This window comes from Pinus tabuliformis, chromosome 1_2 (genome assembly GCF_031772625.1).
Source record: "Pinus tabuliformis cultivar Carrire ecotype Pingquan chromosome 1_2, CPIR1, whole genome shotgun sequence".
Taxonomy (NCBI): domain Eukaryota; kingdom Viridiplantae; phylum Streptophyta; class Pinopsida; order Pinales; family Pinaceae; genus Pinus; species Pinus tabuliformis.
In genome coordinates, this window is record NC_142298.1 from 791936310 (window position 1) to 791960794 (window position 24485).

Here is a 24485-nt window from a genome sequence, read left to right on the forward strand (position 1 = left end):
ACATTTCCTTCTCATAAATAGCTTTGCTTAAAAACTTTCCCTTGATTGGACGACTTTCAAAAGCAATGGGTCTTTCATCTTGCATTAGAACAGCACCAATTCCATTTCCTGAAGCATCACATTCCACAATAAAGGTTTTTGTGAAGTCCGGTGTAGCTAAGACCGGTGCTTGGCACATTGCCTCTTTAAGATGTTCAAAGGCCTTTGTTGCTTCCGGAGTCCATGAAAATGAATCTTTCTTCAATAATGTTGTTAGAGGTGCTGCTATTCTCCCATAATTCTTAACAAACTTGCGATAATACCCTGTCAACCCAAGAAATCCTCGCAGATGCTTTATGGATGTGGGGATTTTCCATTCCTTAATGGCTTTAATTTTGCTAGGGTCTACCTTAACTCCTTCATGAGATACAATATGACCCAAATATTCCACCTCCTGGACTCCAAAGAAACATTTGGATCTTTTTGCATATAATTGTTTCTCCTCCAATAGTTGTAGCACCCTGTCAACATGTTCAACATGATCCTTCCAAGACTTGCTGTAGATTAGTATATCATCAAAAAATACTAACACAAATTTTCTAAGGAATGGTTTGAAAATTGAATTCATCAAACCTTGAAATGTTGAAGGTGCATTGGTAAGGCCAAAAGGCATGACCAAAAATTCATAATGACCCTCATGAGTTCTAAATGCCGTTTTCGGAATGTCTTCAATCTTCATTCTGATTTGATGATATCCCGAACGAAGATCCAACTTGGTGAAGTAAATTGATCCATGCAATTCATCCAGTAATTCATCAATGACAGGAATGGGGAACTTATCTTTAATAGTGAGCTTGTTGAGCTCCCTATAATCTGGACACATGCGCCATGATCCATCCTTCTTGTGCACCAATACTACTGGAGCTGAGAAAGAACTTTGACTCGGTTGAATTATACCAGCCTCTAGCATTTCTGCAACCATACGTTCAATTTCACTTTTTTGGACATAGGGATATCTGTACGGCCTGATGTTTGGAGGAACACTTCCTGGAATCAGATGAATAGCATGATCATGATCACGCATAGGTGGGAGACCTTTGGGAGTCTCAAATACCTTGGAATGATTGTCCAGGACTTTTTGGAGATCTGGAGAAATAGATGATTCCAATGTGGAAACATCTAGCGAACATAATTGTGCAATTACACCTCTTTGCTCCTTTTTTAGAAGCTTTGTCATGCCATTAGAGCTGATTATCTTTCCTGGTTTCCCTGCAATACCCCTTAATTCAACTTCCTTTCCTTCCACAGAAAATTTCATGAAAAGTTCTTGAAAATTAAAAGCTATTGTACCCAAGGATTGTAGCCATTGGACTCCTAGTACAACATCAGCACCTCCCATTGGAATGGAAAGCATTGGGCTAGTCAATACATATTCTCCCATGGATAGCTTGATATTATGGCACTTTCCAGAACAATTTATTGTTCCTCCATTTGCAATCATCACTTGACACTCTGGTGCTGGATATAGGAAGCAATTCAATTCTTTTGCTACCCTACAATGAATAAAATTGTGGGTGCTTCCTGAATCAATCAACACTATTACCTTTTTCTTCTTGATTTGTCCTTCTATCTTGATGGTTTGAGGAGTGGTAATTCCCGCCAATGCATTACAAGATATGGTCGGATTTATTTGTTCTTCATCTAGGCTTTGTTCCTGGAATATATCCTCTTCTTTTGACCTTTCTTGCTCCTTTTCTTCTTCCTCTTCACAATCTATGTAGAATAATTTCTTCTCAGCACACTTATGACCTTTGTGTATTTGCTATCACAATTGTAACAAAGCCCTTTTGCTCTTTTTTCTTCCAATTGTTGTGGTGTCAACCTTGTAGGTTGTGGAAGACTATGGGCAACAACACTTCCGTCTTTATAGTTGTGAATGGTATGCTTCCTAGTTGCCATAATTTTGCTTTCCATTTTTCTTGCTAACCTGAATGCCTTCTCTAATGAATCAGGTTCCCAAAGGCGCACATCATGTTGGATATTATCCTTTAAAGACCCTATGAACACATCAATCCTATGCTCCTCTGGAATATCTTTTACCCTTATGTTCAATTTTTGGAACTCCTCAATGTGCTCCATTATTGAACCCTTTTGTTTGAGACTTATCAATTGGCTAAAAAAAGTGTTGCTTTTTGTATCCTCATAATGTGCTATCAATTCTTCCGTAAAAATTGCCCAAGTGATAAATTGTTTACGAGAACAAAGCCATTGATACCATACAAACTGATTTGGTTCCAAATATAAAGTTGCCATACGTACCTTTTGTGTGTTTTGCACATTATTGAGATCGAAGAATTGCTCCATCTGTAATATCCATGTGGCGGGATCCTTGCCATCAAACTTCCTCATATCGATTTTTGGAACATGGTGAGTCTTCGATCCAACATTAGAGTCTATGGAATCATGATTAACATTTCTTTTGTTCTCATCATGAGTTTCCTTTACTACTCTTTCACCATTAGTGACCATTTCTTGTAGCAACTTATTCATATTTATCTTCAATTCTTCCATCTTATCATCCATGCCATCAATTTTAGCTTCCATGCCATTCATCTTAGCTTCCATGCCCTTTATCTTAGATTCCACGCCATTTATCTTAGCATCTGTTAGCTTTTGTGAGCGTGACATTTGTTGCACTTGTTCTTGTAATTTTGATATATCATGTAGCATTTCTTCCTCTTCTTCATGAGTCATGCTAGAGCTTTCAGGTTCCTTACTAGGTGTTTGCATTTTCTTTCCTCGGGGCATCAGTTACCGATAATAATGCTTTACTATGCCCTTTGAATTCCTTCAAACCAAGCTTATGCAAAAATTTAAAAAAAAACTACACACCTTTTTTCACTTTGTAGAAGCCTGATATTGAATCTGATGTATCTCTGTAATTTCGAATCATCCAGTTCTGAAATTGTGACCTGTAGTAGCCTTCTATGTCCTCTTTCCAATGCCACAAGTCTGATCCAAATTGGATTCTCCAAGAAAGAGTTATGCACAATCTCCCACAGTGACCTGATTATAGACTAGTTCAGTAGAGCGAACTTGTATGAAGTGCCACGTGTCACTGTTTCAACCTTTGACTCTGAAAATTATATAAAAGAAAACTACAGTCCGTCCTCTTTCTGTACCTTCTTACGAAATTTCAATCCGATGCTCAGAAAGAAAGTTATGACGATTTTCCCCAGGTCACCTGTTTTGAATGTAATTCAGGAGTCTGCAAAAAGACCAACTTCCTCAGATCATATCTCCGAAAATATCGTGCGAAAAGCTCTGAAATTCGGACCCAAGGTTCAGCGCGATTTCTTCTCAAATGGGTTTTTTTTTGCGACTTCTGAAACGTCACAGAAAAAAAGTTATAGCGAAAATGCCACGATGACCTGTTTGGAGCAGCGAAACCCTAGAATCCAAAGCTCTGATACCAAATGTTATGAAACCAGCTCAAGAAAAGATAGAAAAGAGAGATCAACGCCTTAGAATTCAGCCTCTTCGAGGGGGCAACCTCCTTTACATTACATAAATGAACAATTCTTGGATGATACAAATGACAAAACCTCCTTTCTATATATAGGAGTCTAAGGAGTCACAATATAATCCAGCCGACCTAACAATAATAATATAAAGCCACAAAAATAACAATAGAGGGATTCTATGGGGCACAAAAATAACAATATGGGGGTAATAGGGGCACAACAATATAAATAAGGGGTATAACTACAATAGTAATGGGGTAATTACTAGTATTATAGGGACCCAACAGAGATCATGCAAGCAATATGTTCCTAAATCTACCACTGAAGCCAAATATGTTGCAACAACTCAAGCTACAAAAGAAATCATTTTGCTTCGCAAAATACTTAAAGATTTGCAAGAGAAACAAAAGGCTTCAACTCCACTACTTATTGACAACTCTTCTGTAATTTAGTTGGCCAAGAATCCCAAGTTTCATGATCAAAGCAAGCATATTAACACCAAATATCACTTGATTCAATATTATGTAGAGGCCAAAGTTATTCATCTAACACATTGTCCTACTTCAAAGCAGATTGCAGACATATTTACAAAGGCACTGGGACGTGAAAAGTTTGAAAAGTTCAGAATGTTACTCGGCATTTCAAATGTCCCTTCGGATTAAGGGGGAATGTTAACTAATCCTTCGGGATTGTTATTGTACAATATGTAATTAGTTTCATATTTCATTTTTACAGTTAATAAGTTATCGAGACACAATTGTCTCGTACCTAGATTACAAATGTATAAATAAGTGATTTTATCATTAATACAATGCTCTTTGATTGTGCTCTTTCATTGTGGAGTTTATTCGGGCTTGTACACTATTGACCATTATTGATTTAACATTGAGAAATGTGGGTTAACAAAGCATAATTTCTAACTTGAGTGTAAGGGACTAAGTTGCCTTGCAACACTTGTTTAAAATGCACTTTTGAATCTTTGAATAGATTCAACGCCATAAAAAACCCTAAGGTACTTGAACTTTGTAGCTTAAACAACTTAAATTTATGGTTCTAAAAAATCTCTGTGGATTTTGGACAAAATTAACCTAAAAATATTCAGAAAAGGGTTATTTCATCTATTAGTTAGACTACACATAAAGAAAATAAAAAATATCACAAATATAAAAATAAATAAATAAATATTAAAAATGAAGAAGAAAACATAAAATTACAAAGAGAAGAGAAAATAAAAATCACTTACTTTAAATGGACTATTGTAATAACTAAAGAAATATATTCAACATGTTATAGATTATTTTAAACATTTTTTTAATAATGATGATGATGATTAACATCCACTAAGACCAATATGGTCTATGGGATCTTAAGAAATTAAGAGATTAATTGAAACTCTTGAAAATTTTATTTCTATGATCACAAAGAAGGGAGAGAAGCGTTTTGAGATCACTATAGTTTTCAAGAAGGTTGGTAGTGTGGCAAAGGTTTTGGAAATGAGAACTAATGTGAGTAAGAGTTGAATAATCCAAGAGAAAGTGTTTTTCATCTTCAACCCGCTTAGTATCACAAAGGTGACAAACTCTTTCTCCCACACTATAATTTTGTTGATTTCACAATTCAAGAAGATTGGTAGTGTGGCAAAGGTTTTGGAAATGAGAACTAATGTGAGTAAGAGTCGAGTAACCCAAGAGAAAGTGTTTTTCATCTTCAACCTTCTTAGTATCACAAATGTGACAAACTCTTTCTCCCACGATGTTTTGGGAATTGTCACTTCGAAGCTCATGAAAATTAGTTATTATTTTTGCAATGTTCATTTTCTTCTTAGTACTAGTCAAGACAAAAAGATAATTCTGGTTAGCAAGATTGGGGTTGATCACCTCCTTATAATACCTTAGCTTCTTTTTTCCTTCTAACTCCTTATTGTCCTATAATTTATCATTAAATTTGGAAGTAATAACATTTTTAATATTATCCTTATTCTCTAAGATGATATCCTCCTTTATTTCCCAATGGTTGAACCAAGACTAGGTATCCTTATGTCGGTCTCGCTTGAGCCCAAGGTGGGAGTTTTGGCTAGAGCTAGACACAATTTTGGGGAACCTCTTGGCTTCCATGTTGTAAAGCTTCTTCTTATACATTAGATACCTAAACATAGCCATGATTTAGATGGGGGAAAGGCTAGCTTCAATCAAGAGTATATCAAGTTTCAAATATGAAGAAAAATTAAATGAAGATTGAATTTTATTTAATAAATCTTTAAAATATTAATTTAATTATTTTTACTAATTATTAAATTCAATATTTAGTATAAATAAATTAAAAAATTATAATTTTTTTAGTAAATATATTTCAGCTTTTAAACTTCATTGAGTATTCGAATCGAGGCCTTGGGAGATGTGTAGACAAAAATGTTTAACATTTAACATAAACATTTATATGTTAAAACATAATATAAAGTAGAAGGAGAGATGTGTAAATGTAAATGTTTGTAAACATTTAACATTTACATGTAGACTCAATTAATAATAAAAAGCTAAAAGTAATCAAAATAATAAAATTTAATTTGTTATGTTGTAATTTTTTTGTTTTTATAAATAAAATTTTGACTACTTTTTTTAGATAAAAGAAAATCATAATATACATATCACATTAAAATATCACATATAAATAGTAGTTGTAAATTAAGATTCCTTTTACCATATAAAGTAAAATAAGTGTTGCACAGCAATTTAGTCCCTACCACTCATATTATAAATTATGCTATTTGAAAAACTGCATAAAAAATTATAACCTAAATTGGTCAACACCAAATTAATAGTGGTCAACATGCAAATTGAATCCTATAATCCCACTTTGGAAGGAGCTAATAAATTGAGATGTGAAGTGGATAAATTAATTGATTGTTGATGCATAAGGACTTGCAAATTTCGATGGGCAATAACAATTAGTAAGTCCGCATAATGGTGGGAAGTGGCACCTCTTATCTATTTACTTACATCTTATTTCTATCCATTTTTTTATGTAAAGACTTGCTTAAATTATGGTGGAAAGTAATTGATGGTAAATATGATATTTACATGAGTATGAGTTAAGATTAAGATGTAAGATTAGAGATAAGATGTAAATTTTAATTACTCTTGGAATTAATTTTTTTTTAAGAAGGGTTTGTTTAAATTATTTGTTTAAAATTCTTTGTATTAAGCGTTGTTTTATAATTTAGTGTAGGGAGATGTTCATATTAAATCACTAGACTTAAAATTTAACCAACATAGTTATATAAATTAATTGACCTAATTAACATCAAAACACCTATCTAATATTACATCTCATGTTTTCAAGATTTAAAAAATCATAAAAATTAAGTAAACCAACCTAGATTCATCTTAACTCCACATCTACCAAGTGCCAAGAGAGAGAGAGAGAGATAGAGGAAGAGGGAGGCAAAGAGAGATAGATATGGAGAGATAGTGTGTATGTTTGGGGGATGCGATACAGAGATAAAGAAGGAGAGACAAAGGGAGATAGAGATATCAATGTGTAATACTCCTAATTAGCTATGGCTAATTGGAATATTCAATTTTGCTCAATTTTGCCTTCTATAGTTATTTGTAAATAAAAAGGTGAGGAAAAGGGGACATAGCTCACTTTTAGAATAAAATTCACTTCCTAGTAGCACAACGTTGTGACTTAAAACGGAGCCAAGGGGGCCAAAGGACCACACAGAGATGGGGCCCACGAAGACACTTGAAGGGACTGCGCAGATGGGAAAAGGAACACGTGGCAAGAGGAGATTACATTGGAGGAGGTGAGCCTTGGGATTGAGAGAGGCCAATGCTATAAAGGAGAGAGGAGCCTCCTCATTTTGGCATTCAGTTATGAGCATCTGAGCTATTCACTTCGACTTGGAGCACGCTGGCTGTTTAGCCTGTTTGCAGCATTATTTAGTGCACTGAGTGTCTCCATTCGGAGATCTCACTCTTAGCCCCCAGGGACTTCGAGTGCCTACTCGGGCAAGGTAGTTTCAGTAGTCTTTTTGTAGTAGTTTTGATATTTGGCATTGAGGTGGAGCTGAGCATTGGAGGATTACGCAGTCTAGAGAGAGAGGGACGCAGTTCTTCTGGGGGCAGTTCCGCATTAGGGGTTTGTGGAGGAGTTGAGCTGTGAGATTGAGCAAGAGATCAGCTCTTGCATATTGGAGGAGTTTGGCAGAGTTTCAGGCAGTATTTTGGAGGATTTTACTCAGTGGCAGCGCAGAGCCTTGAGGGATTGCGTGATTCCCCAAGGGGGCGATTTTCGAGGGTTAGCCATTTCAGAAAATCTTTCTGGGTTTTTCTGGGTTTCTTGAGTAGAGGCTGATTCCAGAGTTTCAACATTTTCTGAGGAGGGGAACAGCCCCAAATCCTCATTTGATTTCCAGTAGTAGCAGCAGCACGGCAGTTCTCCAGCAGCACCCACACAGTTCAGAGAGAGGCCATTCCTTTGTTATTCTGAGTGTATTTATTCACTTGCCTGGTGTAAGTCAAGGTGCCATCTTTTTTATCACCTCCTGTACTCATTCCATTACTTAGTATAATAAAATGGATTAGCATTTCTCTCTGCATTTCTCGAGTATATGCTTATATTTCATGTTTACATTATTATATGTTGCACCATTGTTATTTTTATCATTTTGAGCTTCCCGGTTATTATATCATCTGTGTGTATTTGGTTGGAGTTTACTGGGGTTTTTGGGGAATATCTCTGAAACGGGATATTATAGTGGTATCAGAGCATAGATCTGGCTCAGCCTGTGAAGCTAGCAATCTATGACATCAGAGGAGAAACCTTACATCTATTATAGAGGTATGAGATATAGAGACACTAGGCGTATGTTGGAGAACACCTATGGAGAGGAAGACTGTGTTCAGGTGGTGGACACAGAACAAGAGGAGCCTGTGGTGGACACAGAACAGGGGGGGCCTGTGGTGGACGCAGAGCAGGAGGATCTAATGGCAGATGAGGACGGGAAGAGATTTGTGGACGTGCTCCTCAAATCAGTGTAGGATATGTCGAGGCAGATCAAGGTGATGGGGCAAAGATTAATGGCAATGGAGGCTAGACAGCGTGAGAACCCATGGGTTTTCTAGGTTGGTGAAGGATTGAGTACATCCCACCATTTTCTAGAGCAGGATGCCGCTCAGCGTGATACTACTCAGCAGATGGCCTCACACGCCCCTACACGCTCTACCATGCCCACTTTCCTAGGAGCAGACACGGGGGCCGGAGCCCAACAGGAGGCAGAGCCCGGTCACATGGGCAATTATTTTGCAGAGTACCAGGCCTATGCGCAGGAGTTCAGGGATTTTGTTCAGCTCTAGTGGGATAGTAGACCCTGCGACCATCACAGAGGACACTGACATTATCATGATGGAGACACCCACCGCACAACTAGTAGATTCCACTTGCCTACGTTTGATGGTTCATCAAACAGTTCGGCAAGGTCTTGGGTGGAGAAGCTAGAAATCTATTTCCAGCTTAACCAGATGTCGGAGGTAGAGGCCATTAAGGTGGCGAAATTACATTTGGATGGTGAGGCCTAGGATTGGTGGTTCCATGGGATGGTTACACTCGGACATTCCACAGTGACGACGTATGCCAAGTTCACCAGGAGATTGATGGAGAGGTTTGACTGGAGGGATCCGGAACAACACTTTGTTGAGCTGACGAGGCTCAAACAGACAGGGAGCCCAGAGACCTACATTGCAGACTTTTTGAGGGTTTCAGTGATGGTGCCAGATCTATCCACGGCACAGAGGATCTACATGTATGTTGAGGGGTTAGCAGAGCCACTTCGGGGTCTAGTCAAGTCCGCTAGACCAACCACACTTCAGGATGCTATTAGCAGGACTTGGGACTTACAGGATGTCTTACCTAAGACCCAGACACCTTACCCCCAACCATAGGCTTTCTAGCCTAAGGAGAAAGATGTGAGGATTCCGCCTCCGAAGGGGAATCCAGGACAAGTACAGATTGACAATGATGCCAGGAGGGAGTTGAAGAAGAAGCGATTGTGCTTCACCTGTCAGGAGCCGTGGGCACCAGGACATAGATGTGCTGCTGGCAAAGCACATTTTATTGAGGTCTTCTCCGAGAGCAGCGGGGAAGAGTATGAGGAGGAGGATGTGGAGGCAGGAGATAGTCATGCCATGCAGGGTCCCTTGCCGCCTCCACCACCACCAGCAGGTGGTGCAGCTTTTGCACCTACCAGAGGAGCCCTTGCAACGTTGCGAGGAGTTACTAAGTATTTGATGTTGCGCGTACGGGGAACAGTACATGGCCAACGAATATCAGTTTTGGTTGACAGTGGGGCCACCCACAACTTCATCGATGCACAGATGGTTGAGCGGAGGGGTATACCGATAGAGAGATTCGATGGATTTTCAGTTTTGTTCCCAAGAGATCAGACCATAGTGTGTGCTCGTTATGTTCAAGAGTTATCAGTGACGATGGGCACCTACACACTGACTGACCACTTCTTCGTGGTCAATATTCCGGACACCGACATAGTACTTAGTGTTCAGTGGCTTATCATTCTAGGGAAGGTCACTACAGATTGGAAGGCCCTAGAGATGGAGTGGGATGATGAGAAGACAAGGAGGCATGAGAAGATACGGGGACAACACACATATCCGCCTCAGACTGTTTCGGCTCATAAGATGGAGATGGTCTTATGGAAGGGAGACATAGAGTGGGCAGTGGAGCTGCGTGCATCAGAGGCAGGGACTACAAGGTAGACAATGCACCCCAAGATACAGTCCATCCTTGACCGGTATGCCACAGTATTTGGGGAGATTCCGCCGGGACAGCCACCGGACTGGGGGTTTGAGCACACCATTGAGCTTGAGCAGGGCATACAGGCAGTGATTACTACCCCCTATAGGCATCCTAAGGCCTATCGGGATGAGATTGAGTGGGCCATTCAGGAGTTGATGGCTCTTGGGCACATTCGTCCGAGCACAAGTCCTTTTGCTTCTTTCGTGGTGTTGGTGAAGAAGAAGGATGGCACATTGAGGATGTGCATTGACTATAGGGCCCCGAATAAGAAGACACTGAAGAACAGGTACCCGATACCCAAGATCAATGAGTTGATGGATGAGTTGAGAGGAGCACGGTTCTTCTCAAAGATTGATTTGAGATCTGGGTACCATTGGATTCGCGTGAGGGAACAGGACATTCCCAAGACCGCCTTCAGGTGTCACTATGGGCACTTTGAGTTTTTGGTGATGCCCTTCGGGCTAACCAACGCCCCAGCTACATTTCAGTCTTACATGAATCACATCTTCCGCAGTCACTTAAGGAAATTTGTGTTGGTATTCTTTGATGATATCCTCATTTACAGCAAGACTTAGGAGGAGCATCTCCAGCACATTGAGACAGTATTGCGCATCTTGGAGGAGCAGCAGTTCTATGCCAAGATCTCCAAGTGTGAGTTTGGGTTGATGGAGATGTTATACTTGGGACACATCATAGGGGTGGACGGAGTGAGAGACCACGAGGAGAAGATCAGGGCCATCAGAGATTGGCCGGAGCCGAGAAACGTGACAGAACTTTAAGGATTCATTGGCATTTGTACTTACTACTAGAATTTCGTCAAAGGTTTCTCACAGCTTGTTGCACCCCTGACAGATTTGATGAGGAAGGGGGCATTCAGTTGGTCGGATACAACGCATCGAGCCTTTGACAGGCTCAAGGAGGTTATGAGCAGCTTCCCAGTGCTCGCATTGTCAGATTTTATGTAGCTATTTGTTTTGGAGTGTGATGCATCAGGAGAGGGGATCAGCGTTGTGTTGATGTAGGGAGGACACCCTATAGCCTTTTAGAGTCGGAAGCTCCTTCCGAAGGAGAGGTTGTATTCTATATACGACAAGGAGATGCTGGCCATCATGCATGCATTGGCCAAGTACCGACAGTATTTGGTGGCTAACAAGTTCAGGGTGAGGACTGATCACAACAGCCTCAAGTTTTTTTTGGAGCAGAAGCAGCTACAGGAGAGGCAGCAGAAGTGGATCAGCAAGATCCAGGCGAATGACTTTGACATTGAGTATGTCAAGGGTAAGAACAACGTGGTAGCATATGTCGTTTCACGTAGACCAGCCACATTGTCTCTTATGAGCTTGGACATAGACTGGAGGGCTTGACTCCTAGTAGAGTACTCCAAGGATAGACTTGCATGTGAGGTTCTGGATGGGCAGGTGGCGAATGACAGGTACAGGGTGGTCGATAAGATCATCTACTACAGGGACCAGATCTTCTTGACTGAGGGATCTCAGCTCAAAAAGAAGATACTTCAGGCGTCACATGATTCACCATTGGTAGGTCATTAGGGTTTTCCCAAAACATACAAGGCCATTAGAGAGAGGTTCTCATGGAAGGGCCTCAAGGAGGACGTACTCCAGCATGTCCGGGAGTGCGATGTTTGCCAGAGGAACAAGGGGGAGATGAACCATCCAGCAGGACTATTGCAGCCTCTTCTCATTCCAGAGGGGAAAAGGGAGTGTATTTCGATGGACTTCATCACAGGGTTGCCCATGGTACAGGGCAAGGATTGCATCTTTGTCGTCGTTGATCGGCAGACAAAGTACTCGCACTTTTTTGCCATATCCGCGCACTACATAGTAGATAGGTGGCCGAGTTGTTCTTCAGAGAGATTTTTTGGTTACATGGTCTTCCCAAGACCATCGCTAGTGACAGGGACAACCGTTTCATGGGCGGATTTTGGCAGGAGCTTTTCTGATTGGTGGGGACGGAGTTGACACCGAGTACCAGTTATCACCCATAGACAGACGGGTAGACAGAGATAATTAACAAGTGGCTGGAGGGCTACTTGCGTAACTATGTCAGTGGGCAGCAGCAAGCATGGCTGAAGTGGCTGCATCTAGGGGAGTACTGCTACAACACTACACATCACATGTCCATTGGTATGTCACCATTCTATGCTTTGTATGGATATCATCCCTTATCTTTTGCTGACGTGATGTTTGGTGCTAGCAAGGCTCCGAGAGCCAAGATTTGGATCTAAGAGAGTCAGGATATTCACTGAGCTCTCAAGGATAATATGGCTACAGCACAGAACCAGCAGAAACTGTATGCCGACAAGGGTCGGGTGGAGAGACAGCTCGAGGTAGGGGACTTGATCTACCTACGATTATAGTCATACCGACAGTCGTCACTGAAGCAGAAGGGGGCTAAGAAGCTCAAGCCCCGCTTTTATGGGCCATACAGGGTGATACATAGGATTGGACAGGTTGCATATGAATTGGAGCTGCCCTAAGGTAGAAAGATTCATAAACATCTTTCAAGTATCATGCCTGAAAAAGGCATTGGGGCAGCATGTGATAGTGACAGATGAGCTGCCACCCACGGATGATGAGGGGCATTTGGTGTTGCAGCCAGAGGCTATTATTGATACCAGGGAGAGGCAGCTACGGAGCAGGACGGTCTAGGACTTCTTGGTGAGGTGGAAGAATTTACTAGATGAGGATGCCACTTGGGAAAGTGAGAAAATTTTGCAGCATCCATCACTTCAGTTGCTTGAGGACAAGCAACATTTTTCCGGGGGAGACTGTAATATTCCTAATTAGCTATGGCTAATTGGAATATTCGATTTTGCTCAATTTTGCCTTCTATAGCTATTTGTAAATAAAAAGGTGAGGAAAATGGGACATAACTTACTTTTAGAATAAAATTCACTTCCTAGTAGCACAACATTGTGACATAAAAGGGAGCCAAGGGGGCCAAAGGACCACGCAGAGATGGGGCTCACCCAGACACTTGGAGGGACTGCGCAGATGGGAAAAGGAACACGTGGCAAGAGGAGATTACGTTGGAGGAGGTGAGCCTTGGGATTGAGAGAGGCCAGCGCTATAAAGGAGAGAGGAGCCTCCTCATTTTGGCATTCAGTTATGAGCATCTGAGCTAGTCACTTTGACTTGGAGCACGCTGGCTGTTTAGCCTATCTGTAGCACTGTTTAGTGCACTGAGTGTCTCCATTCGGAGATCTCACCCTTAATCGGGGGGGACTTCGAGTGCCTACTTGGGTAAGGGAGTTACAACAGTATTTTTGCAGTAGTTTTGATCTTTGGCATTGAGGTGGAGCTGAGCATTGGAGGACTACGCAGTCTTTAGAGAGAGGGACGCAATTCTTCTAGGGGCAGTTCCGGATTAGGGGTTTGTGGAGGAGTTGAGCTGTGAGATTGATCAAGAGATCATCTCTTGCATATTGGAGGAGTTTGATAGAGTTTCAGGCAGTATTTTGGAGGATTTTACTCAGTGGTAGCGCAGAGCCTTGAGGGATTGCGTGATTCCCCAAGGGGGCGATTTTCATGGGTCGGCCATTTCAGAAAAGCTTTCTGGGTTTTTCTGGGTTTCCTGAGTAGAGGCTAATTCCATGATTCCAGAGTTTCAGAATTTTCTGAGGAGGGGAACAACCCCAATTCCTCATTTGATTTCCAGTAGTAGCAGCAGCACGGAAGTTCTCCAACAGCACCCACGTAGTTCAAAGAGAGGCCATTCAGTTGTTATTTTGAGTGTATTTCTTCACTTACCTGGTGCAAGTCGAGGTGCCATCTTTTTTATCACCTCCTGTACTCATTCCATTACTCAGTATAATAAAATGGCTTAGCATTTCTCTCTGCATTTCTCGAGTATCTACTTATATTTCATGTTTACATTATTATATGTTGCACCACTGTTATTTTTATCATTTTGAGCTTCCTGGTTATTATATCATCTGTGTGTATTTGGTTGGAGTTTACTGGGGTTTTTGGGGAATATCTCTGAAACGGGATATTCCACAATGGAGGGGGAAGAGAGGGAAGAAAAGAGAGATAGAGAGTGGGAGGGAGGGAGAGATAGATTGATATGGAGAGAGAGAGCATGTGTGTGTGTTTGAGGGGGTGAAATAGAGAAACAAAGGAGGGATGGAAGGAGATAAGATGGCAAGGGGAGAGAGAGAGAGAGAGATGGGGGAGAAAGGGAAGGGCAGATGGAGAGAGATGGGAGAGAAAGAGAGGGGGAAAGACAATGTTATTCACTGAAATAAATGCATTAATTTTAGTATACATGTTTATTCCTAATCCTAGTTGATTGATTACACTAGATGCATTGATTTCAGTGTAGTTGTTGATTTCTAATTTTATGTGATTGCTTGCACTAGATGCATTGATTTCAATATGGATGTTGATCTCTAATCCTATTTGATTGATTGCACTAAATGCATTGATTTCAATGTGGATGTTGATTTCTAATCCTATTTGATTACTTGCACTAGATGCATTGATTCAAGTGTGGATGTTGGTTTATAATCCTACTTTATTGTTTGCATTAGATGCATTGATTTCAGTGTGGATATTGATTTCTAATCCTATTTGATTGCTTGCAACATGTGCATTGATTTAAGTGTAGATGTTGATTTCTAATTTGATGTAACTTGATGTATGATGTAATTAATTTCAAAGTAATTAGATTAAGTGCGCATTTATTTCAGTGTAAGAACAAAAAAAATTATTGACGACGTGCATTGATTTTTGAGTTACAGTAATTCAACCATAAATAAAATACTTGATTTTTCATCTTAAATAAAATGTTATAGAGTGGTACAAACAATTATGCAAAGCTCAACAACCTTAGGCTTTTGCTCCTCTTTGCCCTTGAGAAAAGTTTCTGACAACTTTAAATATTTGGAGATTCTAAAATCATTAGTAACCGGTTCAATCAACAGTCAAATTATCATGTGCACACACTCAGGAATCTGCTGGAAAATTTTTTATCATTAAAATCCCAATTTGATTTTGTGATCTGTCGTCATATTTACAGGGAAAATAATCAAGTTTCTGACTGTTTATCCAAAGAACAACACAACAAGTATGTGGTTCTTGGACGATTTCTAAACATAATGGACAAGAAATCTATCAATATTATCATCAACCTTTCAATGAAAATCAACCTTAGGATGCAACTCTTTCATGATCCATCGCAACATATTATGGAATTTTTTTATTATTTTGATTATACAGATGTTACTATTATGATGATTGTTTATGTATTTCTTTCTATATTTCTATTTATTGGATTGATATTGTCCCATCATATATTTTTTGGGTTATGTTACAGTTGGTGTGGTCAGCCATGATCACCCTTTTTGAGATTTTCTCCTTTGAAGCATATACAAAATGTAATTTTCAATATATTATATATTGAAAGTTACAATTTTTCCTTGGGGAAAAAATCTCATATAAAATGTTCACTTACCTGAAATATTTGCTTATTGAAACTCTAAACTATTTGTAATTGACTATATTCTTATTATTCTCATGTTATGTTATTCAACATTGTTAGTCACTTTGCATTCAAATGAGGTAATAGAAAACAAATACCTTTGAAACTTACTTGGAGTTTAACAGTCCATAAGTCACAATGATTGACTTGGAGAAAGGCACTATTAATATTGGAGAGCAAGCAAGACAAGGTATGACGTTTACTACAATAGCTCGACTTAAAGATTTCAATGGCCTATGATTTCAACCACCATTTTCATATGATTGATATGAAAAGATGGAAAAACTAATAGGTGTGACAATACGAACAATAGAAGAAAATTGTTTGAGATTGATCACAACAAAGACTATTTGTAATTGAGTACATTCTAATTATTCACATTTTCTATCGTTCAATACTATTACATTGTCATTTTGCATTCAAAAATTTTATTTCATCTTTTCTCAAAATTCAAGTTATTAACAATCTTTATCATCTCAACAAACTGAGGTAACTTAGAAAAATTAAAATTAAAATGACGAGGGATTCATTATCTCGCACTAACATCTCATATCAATATCTATTCGGTAAACCCTAGATACAAACATCAAGACATCGAAATTAGATATACAACAATTTTGACCAAGCTATTGTTTTAATTATACAGAAGCACAAATACCCAAAGATCCATTTCTAGGATTTTATATTGACTATTACAAAGGTTTAGTTCATAAACCCTAATTCATCAAACCCTTAAAATCTAGGGTTTCATTATATAACCTAGACATTAACAACAAACCCTAAAGAACTAGGGTTTTTACTATGACATTACGAAAACCCTAAACTTCAAAAGAATAGGGTTTCATCATGTGTTGTAGACTTTATCAACAACCACTAAGTAAACTAGGGTTTCATTATTAACATTGGCATACCTTTAGTATCAAGAGGTTAGGGTTTTCACAGTGAACCCTAAAGGTTAGGTTTTCACAAAAATTATTAAATAAAAAGAGACAATATAACAAGGGTAGATTTAATCTAATGATTAATCACCCTAACAAGAATCTTTATGACTCGAAATTCTAGACATAAAGATGTTAGTAGTGTAAAATAAATTTCAAAAAAAGAGTGATCAAACCTTTTGTATGAAGAAAACCTTGCACCAAAACTTGTAGTCTAAGACATACCTTGAGTTGTTCTTTCACAAACCTTGCAAGGCATCAATTCTTGAAGGGATTCCTTTGCTACAAAACTCCTTTCATGACTCAAGTCTATCCTTTTAAGTTTCCCCCATAACCTTTGTGTATTCTTGCAAGCTTTCTTACCAAGGAAGATATAAAGAAAAGATTATGAGAATTCAATACAAACAAGTCTTAATGTGAGGAGGAAATCAAACATGAAAAATGAAACAAAGAGAAATATACTTATCTTTTGGTAAAATGATGAAGGCTTCCTCTTAATATAGTCTTTCTAAGGGATACCTACAACTTTAAACCATTCAAGAATTTCTAGCAAGGCATATTATGAATTCTAAAAATCAAAACATAAAAGAAAACATTACGAAACATAAAATAGTAGACTTAGAAGGATATGTAAGAGAAGACTTAATAGTATAAGTCTTTGACTTCATATTCTTCAATCTTGTTTTTCTTAGGTGGAGCTTCATTGACAATATTTGCATTTTCTCTTTCTCTCTTCTTATTTCTAGGATTTTCATGACATTGAACTTTGTAGTGTCTCGTCTTATGACAATTGTACCATTTAATCTTTGATGGATCAACCTTATTATTTAGTCCTTTGAAATTCTTGTATACTCCCTTATTTTTGTGACAAGCAGAGTAGGCATTTGAAGTGTTGTTTTCTTCAACCTCCTTTTTGTCACTTACTAGTGAGATGCGGGCTTCTTCTTGACTGCATGAATTCCACATTTGTTCAAAGTTTGGTGTACCTTTCCAACTGTTAATTCTTGATGCAAAAGAGCTCCAAGATTTTGGAAGACCTAGTACTGCAGCAATCATGAGTTCTTTCTCTAGTACAACTTCGTCAATAGCTTGAAGTTCATCTCTTATTCTATATATGTTTATAAAATATGATGATACAATATCATTTTTTGTCAATTTTATTGTTCTTAGTTCATTCTTGAGGCTCATTATCTAACCAATGTTCTTGATGGTGAACAACATGGAGAGGGATTCATACTTTTCTTTTGCGTGTTCTATATTAGATATGTATGGGATTAGATTGTCCTTCACTCCATCTATTATTAGATTCATGGCCAAGATGTCAGTTTCCCTTTACCTTTCTTTTCTACATCATCTATAGGTTTCTTAACTTTTTCTTAAACAAAATCCAAAACCTTATGCTTAGCGAGAATAAGATCTATCCTCTTCTTCCATGCCTTGCAATTAGAGGCTCCTTCTAGCTTATTTTCACTCTTCATTGAGGTTGTCATAGACTTTATAATATTTCCTTCAATTGATATAGATGATCCTTTCCTAAATGATCGTCTTTTGTTCCTTCCCTCTTAACCGTCCTTTCAATAGATATTCAAGCTGCCTTTTTCTTTCCTCCTTCACCTTGGCTTTGATGCCATGATACAAAATCAGAAAGGCAGAAATATTCTCTTATATTGATAATTACTTGTGGTATTCTTGTAGTATTATTAACTTTTTTTTAATCTTCTTTTCATCAAGAAATCATTAAATCAAAACATGTAGATCAACAACACAAGATATAGGGACCGCGGAGCCGAGACTAGGTTTGCTGCCGCCACCAATCTTGGACGCAGCCATGAGCGGACCTGGGGGTGGGGAGTCCGCTCCCACCCCTCCATCATCCTCTGAAGAAGCATTTCAAAGACTTTTAACGCAGAAAGGGAAGAAGCAACAGAACTCTGAGGTGCCGAAATTCATAAAAAAGCTTGAGGAAATACCAGAGATAGCACTTCCAGAGGAACAACCGATTAAAATAGCTCTCGCTCTGTCTGACAGAGGCCTGGTAGGGCAGTTTATGGGCCGATGGCCGTCCACTAAAACCACGAACGATTGGATTCAGAGAAACTGGAGACCTCAGCTGAAAAATAATGTGATTTGTTATGCTGTGGGACGAGGCTACTTCATTTTTGAATTTACCACCAAAGAAGATCGCGATCTGGTGTTCAGAAACGGGCCGTATTTTATGGGAAATCAGGGACTGTATCTCAACAAATGGAGTCCTGACTTTGACCCATCCGTCGATGTCCCTAAGGAGGTGCCGGTCTGGGTTCGCTTACCTAACCTCCCGTTACACCGTTGGAGCTATCAATCTCTGTAGAAGATTGGTAATGGGTTGGGTCGATTCATTGACAAAGCTGATCACAAGGGCCAATATACATGTGCTAGAATCTGCGTGGAAGTCGATTTGGAATCCGGGCTTCCAGAAGCGATCAAACTCAAAGTTGGAGAATGGCAGCACTACCAGAAGCTGGACTACGAGCAGTTGCCTTTCAAATGCCGAACCTGTCATGAGCACGGACACTTCCAGAGAAACTGCCCAAAAGCTCCAACAGGGAACACGGTTGAAGAAGAAGGATGGAAAGAAATCAGAAAGGGAAAGGCTGTTCCAAAGCCTCCAGGACAGAACATCTTCGTTCCAATGGGGAAGTCTCAATTTAATCCAAAAGCCGCAGCTGCTTCTAAAGACGGCTCCTCCTCTGGAGAAAAGGTGGATGTCAAGGAGACCCAAGAGGAAACAGAAAATAAGGAGAAACAAGGGAAAGTAAATGAAGTTGAACCAACAGTTCCCCCAGCTGAGGACTATCAGAGGGGAAATGAAGGCAATGAAGAACACATCAGTCTAGCCTCAGACTCTGAGGGAGACTCAGAAGAGAGAGATTCTGAAGCTGACAACTCGCTAGTCACCCCAATCAAGACGACTAGAGGGCGGAAATCCAAGAAGAAACAGAGAGAGGAAAAAACTTACATAGATGTTCTCCAAGGTTCCCAAAAAACTCTCAAAGCAATGATGAACACCAGATCTGGGCACAAGAGTAACAAGGCTCCAATAGGAGCCTCATCCCCCCAAACCAGTAAATAATGAAATACGTCTCTTGGAACTGCAGAGGTTTAGGTAGCAGGTCGAAAGAGGAAGCCTTGAAAGATATAGTGAGAATATACTCGCCTGAAATCCTCCTCATCCAGGAGACAAAGCTGGAGGATCTTCCTCTCCTCCATTCCAGTAAAGTTTTTTGGAAAAAAGGCCATGGAAGAGCGGTTAGTGCAAGAGGCGCTTCTGGTGGAATAGCCACCTTCTGGAACAGCGCCATATATGATTTTATTCAAGAAAAAAGCAGCCCCCATTGGCTTTTCATTCAGCTTCTCCACAAGGATTCTGGTCAGCAAGTAAGTATGTTTAATGTTTATGCTCCTGTATTGCCAAGCGAGAAAAAAATCTGTTGGAACTCGCTTCATTCATTTCTTTTAGAGCAAAATCCTGGGAATATCATCATTGCAGGTGACCTGAATGTCACCCTTGCTCTTGATGAGAAAAAGGGAGGCTCCATTGTCAGGGATCCTGCCAGAGAATGGGCTGAAGATATAATGCTGGGCTAGGACCTGGAGGACATTAAACCTTCTTCAGGTAAATACACCTGGTCCAACAAAAGAATAGCCCCCAATCACATTGCTGCCCGGTTGGATAGATTCCTTGTCCACTCTTCTTTCCTGATTTGCGGTCTCATGGCAACCTCTAAAATTCTTCCAAATCTCACCTCTGATCATAAGCCCATTCTCCTCGAGCTTTCCCTGGATAGCAATCTAGGCCCCATTCCTTTTCGGTTCAGCCCTCTTTGGATCCAGCAAGAAGGCTTCCAAGAGGTGGTCTCTGAATCCTGGAATAGGCTCGTCCATGGTTCTCCATTCTTTGTGTGGGAAGAGAAAATCAGGGTTCTAAAAAGAAACCTTAAAGATTAGGCTAAAAGATTGCAATCCCCTACAGCCAAAAGAAAAGAAACTCTAAACAGGCTCGTTGCTCATCAGTTAGATATGGAGCATAGTCCTGTTTCTCAAAGCCTGCTCCTAAAAGAAGTCGAGCTTCAAAAAGAGGTTCATAGATCTAGCAGGGAGGAGGAAGAATTTTGGCGACAGAAGTCTAGGAATATATGGCTGCAATCCGGAGATAAGAACACCAGCTTCTTTCATACGCAAGCCGAAGCGCGAAAGAATTTCAAATCAGTCTTAGAGATTCATTACCAAAATACTGCGATTAAGGATTTCGAAGGCATTAAGAGAGCTGCATATTCCTTCTATCAAGATCTTTATTCTGCTCCTAAAGAACCAGCTATTGATCCCCAGGCCTATCCGATTGATTTAATTCCCAAATGCGTCCAGGATTCGGACAATGCCATGCTGACAGCTCCGATCAGTATGGAAGAGCTAAAGGATGTTCTGAACAGCATGGATCCTGATAAAGCCCCAGGCCCAGATGGGTTCTCTGTCAGGTTTCTTTTGACTTGCTGGTCAACAATTAAAAAAGACCTATTGAGAATGGTCAGAAAATCCCAGAATTGTGTAAAGCTGGGCGGTGGCATCAACTCAGCCTTTCTCGCCTTGATCCCAAAAGAGAAAGGCGCCTCAGACTTCAGCAGATTTAGGCCAATATCCTTGTGCAACTCAAGTTATAAGTTGGTCTCCAAAATAATAGCCAATAGGCTTAAAAACATTTTGCCAGACATCATCCCTGAAAATCAAGGCGGATTCATAAAAGGAAGAAAGATATCGGACAACATTGTGCTGGTGCAAGAAGCAGTTCACTCTAGCTGCCAAAGAAACGAGAAAGGTATGGTGATTAAGCTCGATCTGGCTAACGCATTTGATAGGGTGAGACATGAATTTTTGTTCGCTATGATGACGAAGCTAGGCTTCTCAACAGATTTCATAAACTAGGTGAAAGCCTGTATTGCCTCACCATGGATTGCGCCTTTGGTCAATGACCGTTCTACTGACTTCTTCCAAGCTTCTAGGGGCCTGAGACAAGGATGTCCTTTGTCTCCGCTCCTATATGTTGTTCAGGCCTCGGTGCTTAGTTTCCAACTCGATCATAATCAGCAAAATCACACTCTGCCTGGCCTCAGAACCACTCACAAGGTGAAAGACATTAATCATGCCCAGTTCGCCGACGACACCTTGTTGCTCGGAGGAGCCAGCATAATCTCTGCCAGACATTTCAAGAGGGAGCTGGACATTTACAGGTTGATCTCGGGCAGCAAAATCAATTATCGAAAATGCTCTATCTATGGCTGGAACTGCTCGATCAAAGAGCTGTCTGATATTGCAAGACTTTTAGAAATGGATGGAATTCGAAACTGGGAGTCATTTAAATACCTCGAGATTCCAATCTTCAAATCTAAGCCTAAAGTTGCTCACTGGCTTCCTCTGCTCGATAAGATAAAGGATAGAATCCAAGCTTGGGGTGCCTCTTGGCTGAATAATGCAGGGAAAGTCACCCTTATGAAATCGGTCCTAATAAGTATGCCTCTATACCAAAACTCTATTCTCCTTGCCCCCAAAACCTTTCTCAGCAAATTGGACAGCCTGTTGAGAAGATTTCTGTGGGAAGGTGGGAATAACAATGATAGAAGGATCCATTTAGTGAACTGGGAAACTCTCAAGAGACCATTTCTGGAAGGAGGCCTCCATCTGCGTAACTTGGCTGCCCAAAATCTTGCTTTGGGATCCAAAACTCTATGGAACTTTGTCTCTGGAAATTCTAGCTGGAGTAAAAGAGTTATTTGGAAGAAATACTTCCAAGGGCAACGCTTGAGATGCCTGGATAAGCCTCCAAGACTTCTAAAAGGATCCCCGATCTTCAATCTTTGTAATGCTGCTAGGGAGCAATTCAGCCATTACCTTTATTGGATCCCTGGTAATGGAAGAAAAATCAAAATCTGGGATGACTCAATTTTGGGTGACCAACCATTGAACCATGTGGAAGGTCTTGCAAACATCAAAGATTGGCTTCAGTCTTGCAATTTGCACACTCTATGGGATATTTCGAATTGGAAGGAAGCTCCTGATAGAACCTGGGGGAGGTCCCCATTATGCTGCAGGGGGAAGCTTCTTTACTGTTAGATCTGCTCCAAGGAAAATCTCCTTCAAAGGCCACTACTAAAGACAAAAGAGGCTGGGGCTCCCTCTCAGGCTCTTACACTGTTTCTGAAGGTTATAAAAGAATTATGGCTGTCCCATATGCTCCTCCCAATCCAGCCCAATGGAAATTTATCTGGGATTTCCCTTCTCTCCCCAAAATCGACTTCTTATGTTGGACCGTTGCACACCAAAGCATTCTTACCAGAGATAACTTGCGAAGACGAGGGATGGAAGGACCTTCCAGATGTCCACTTTGCTGGTCTGATGAAGAAACTATCAGTCACCTGTTACTGCTTTGCCCCTTTGCTCAAGAAGTCTGGAGGGGAGTTCTGTTGTTAGATCCAGCTAACCCTGATTTTCCAGATAACATCCCTTCCCTGTTTCGAACTTGGGCCAGCTTATCTCCCTTCTGCCTTAAAAATAAAAGTCTTCTTAAAACCAGTTGGATGTGGATCCCTAAATTCATTTGCTGGAAACTGTGGTTGGAAAGGAACAACAGAATTTTTCGAGAAGAAAGCTGCACTGCTATAAGAGTTATCTCAAAAATAAAAGCTTTGCTGGGCGAGGCTTTGGAAGCCAATACTTCCTCAAGGAACGAAATGAGTCTGGTCAAAGAGGAGGAGCAATGGTTCAAAGATCTGGTTCCAAATCTGAAGGAAAGACCCATTCCTCCTGTATCCGTCCATGCCAACTGGGAGATTAGGCTGGAAGAACTGGAGTTCATTAAGTGGAGATCGGCCCTGGATGATCACTGTTTATTCTTCGACGGGGCCTCCAAAGGAAACCCTGGGGTTGCTGGCAGTGGTGGAGTTCTATTGAGTCCTGGAGGTTTTCCGGAACTGCGATTTCATTGGGGTCTGGGAATCGAAACCAACAACAGAGCGGAGGCTCTTGCACTGTGGCAGGGGCTGACTCTGGCGATTGACAGAAATATCCTTTCTCTCTCTGTCTTTGGAGATTCAAGAATTATCATCCAGGCACTGCTATATCCTAAGACCTCCCATCAGGTTCATTTAGCCACTATTATCAGAAAAATCCAGCTATTACTGCCCAAGTTCAATAAAATCTCCTTTTTTCATATTTTAAGGAACCTCAACTCTCAAGTTGACATGGAGGCCAATCTTGGCTCCCTCTGTACTCGGAGATCCCTGGTGGTCAACTCGATTGAATCCTTTTGCTCCATCCCTTAATATGCCTATTGACCGATCCTCCTATCCTATTTGATCTAAAGGCTACCTATTCTCTCCTCATTTCCTGCTCTACGGGACCTCTTCTCAAATCAAACTAAGTAAATCGATGATCTCAAGCCTGATCTCAGTTTCCTTTTCATTGACCACTGTTTCCTGTCGAGTTCCTGCTTTCCAAGAGCCATCAAAGGATCCCCATGGGGGAAACTCAGGTTCAGCTTTGATCTTCTCTTTATTCTCAATCCTGAAGGCCGTGATCAGCATAAACAGAGCCTCTCATTCCCGGAAAGCAGCATCCACCGAGCTACGCAAAAATTGCGATGGAGCTCCCCGCTGCAGAAGCAATCTCTCCAAAGCATGGTCAATCAGGTTCCTCCACC

General features: G+C 40.3%; 2 protein-coding genes across 2 annotated transcripts; both read left to right on the forward strand.

The window, feature by feature from the left end:
* The first annotated feature begins 20815 nt into the window (after positions 1 to 20815).
* LOC149208277 (uncharacterized) lies at positions 20816 to 22900 on the forward strand. Its single transcript, XM_089398290.1, has 2 exons — positions 20816 to 21270; positions 21793 to 22900. The coding sequence occupies exons 1-2, from the start codon at positions 20816 to 20818 to the stop codon at positions 22898 to 22900; spliced, it is 1563 nt and encodes a 520-aa protein (XP_089254416.1).
* Positions 22901 to 23517: 617 nt separating this feature from the next.
* LOC149208278 (uncharacterized) lies at positions 23518 to 24108 on the forward strand. Its single transcript, XM_089398291.1, has one exon. It carries the CDS (start codon positions 23518 to 23520, stop codon positions 24106 to 24108), a length of 591 nt encoding a protein of 196 aa, XP_089254417.1.
* Positions 24109 to 24485: the final 377 nt, after the last annotated feature.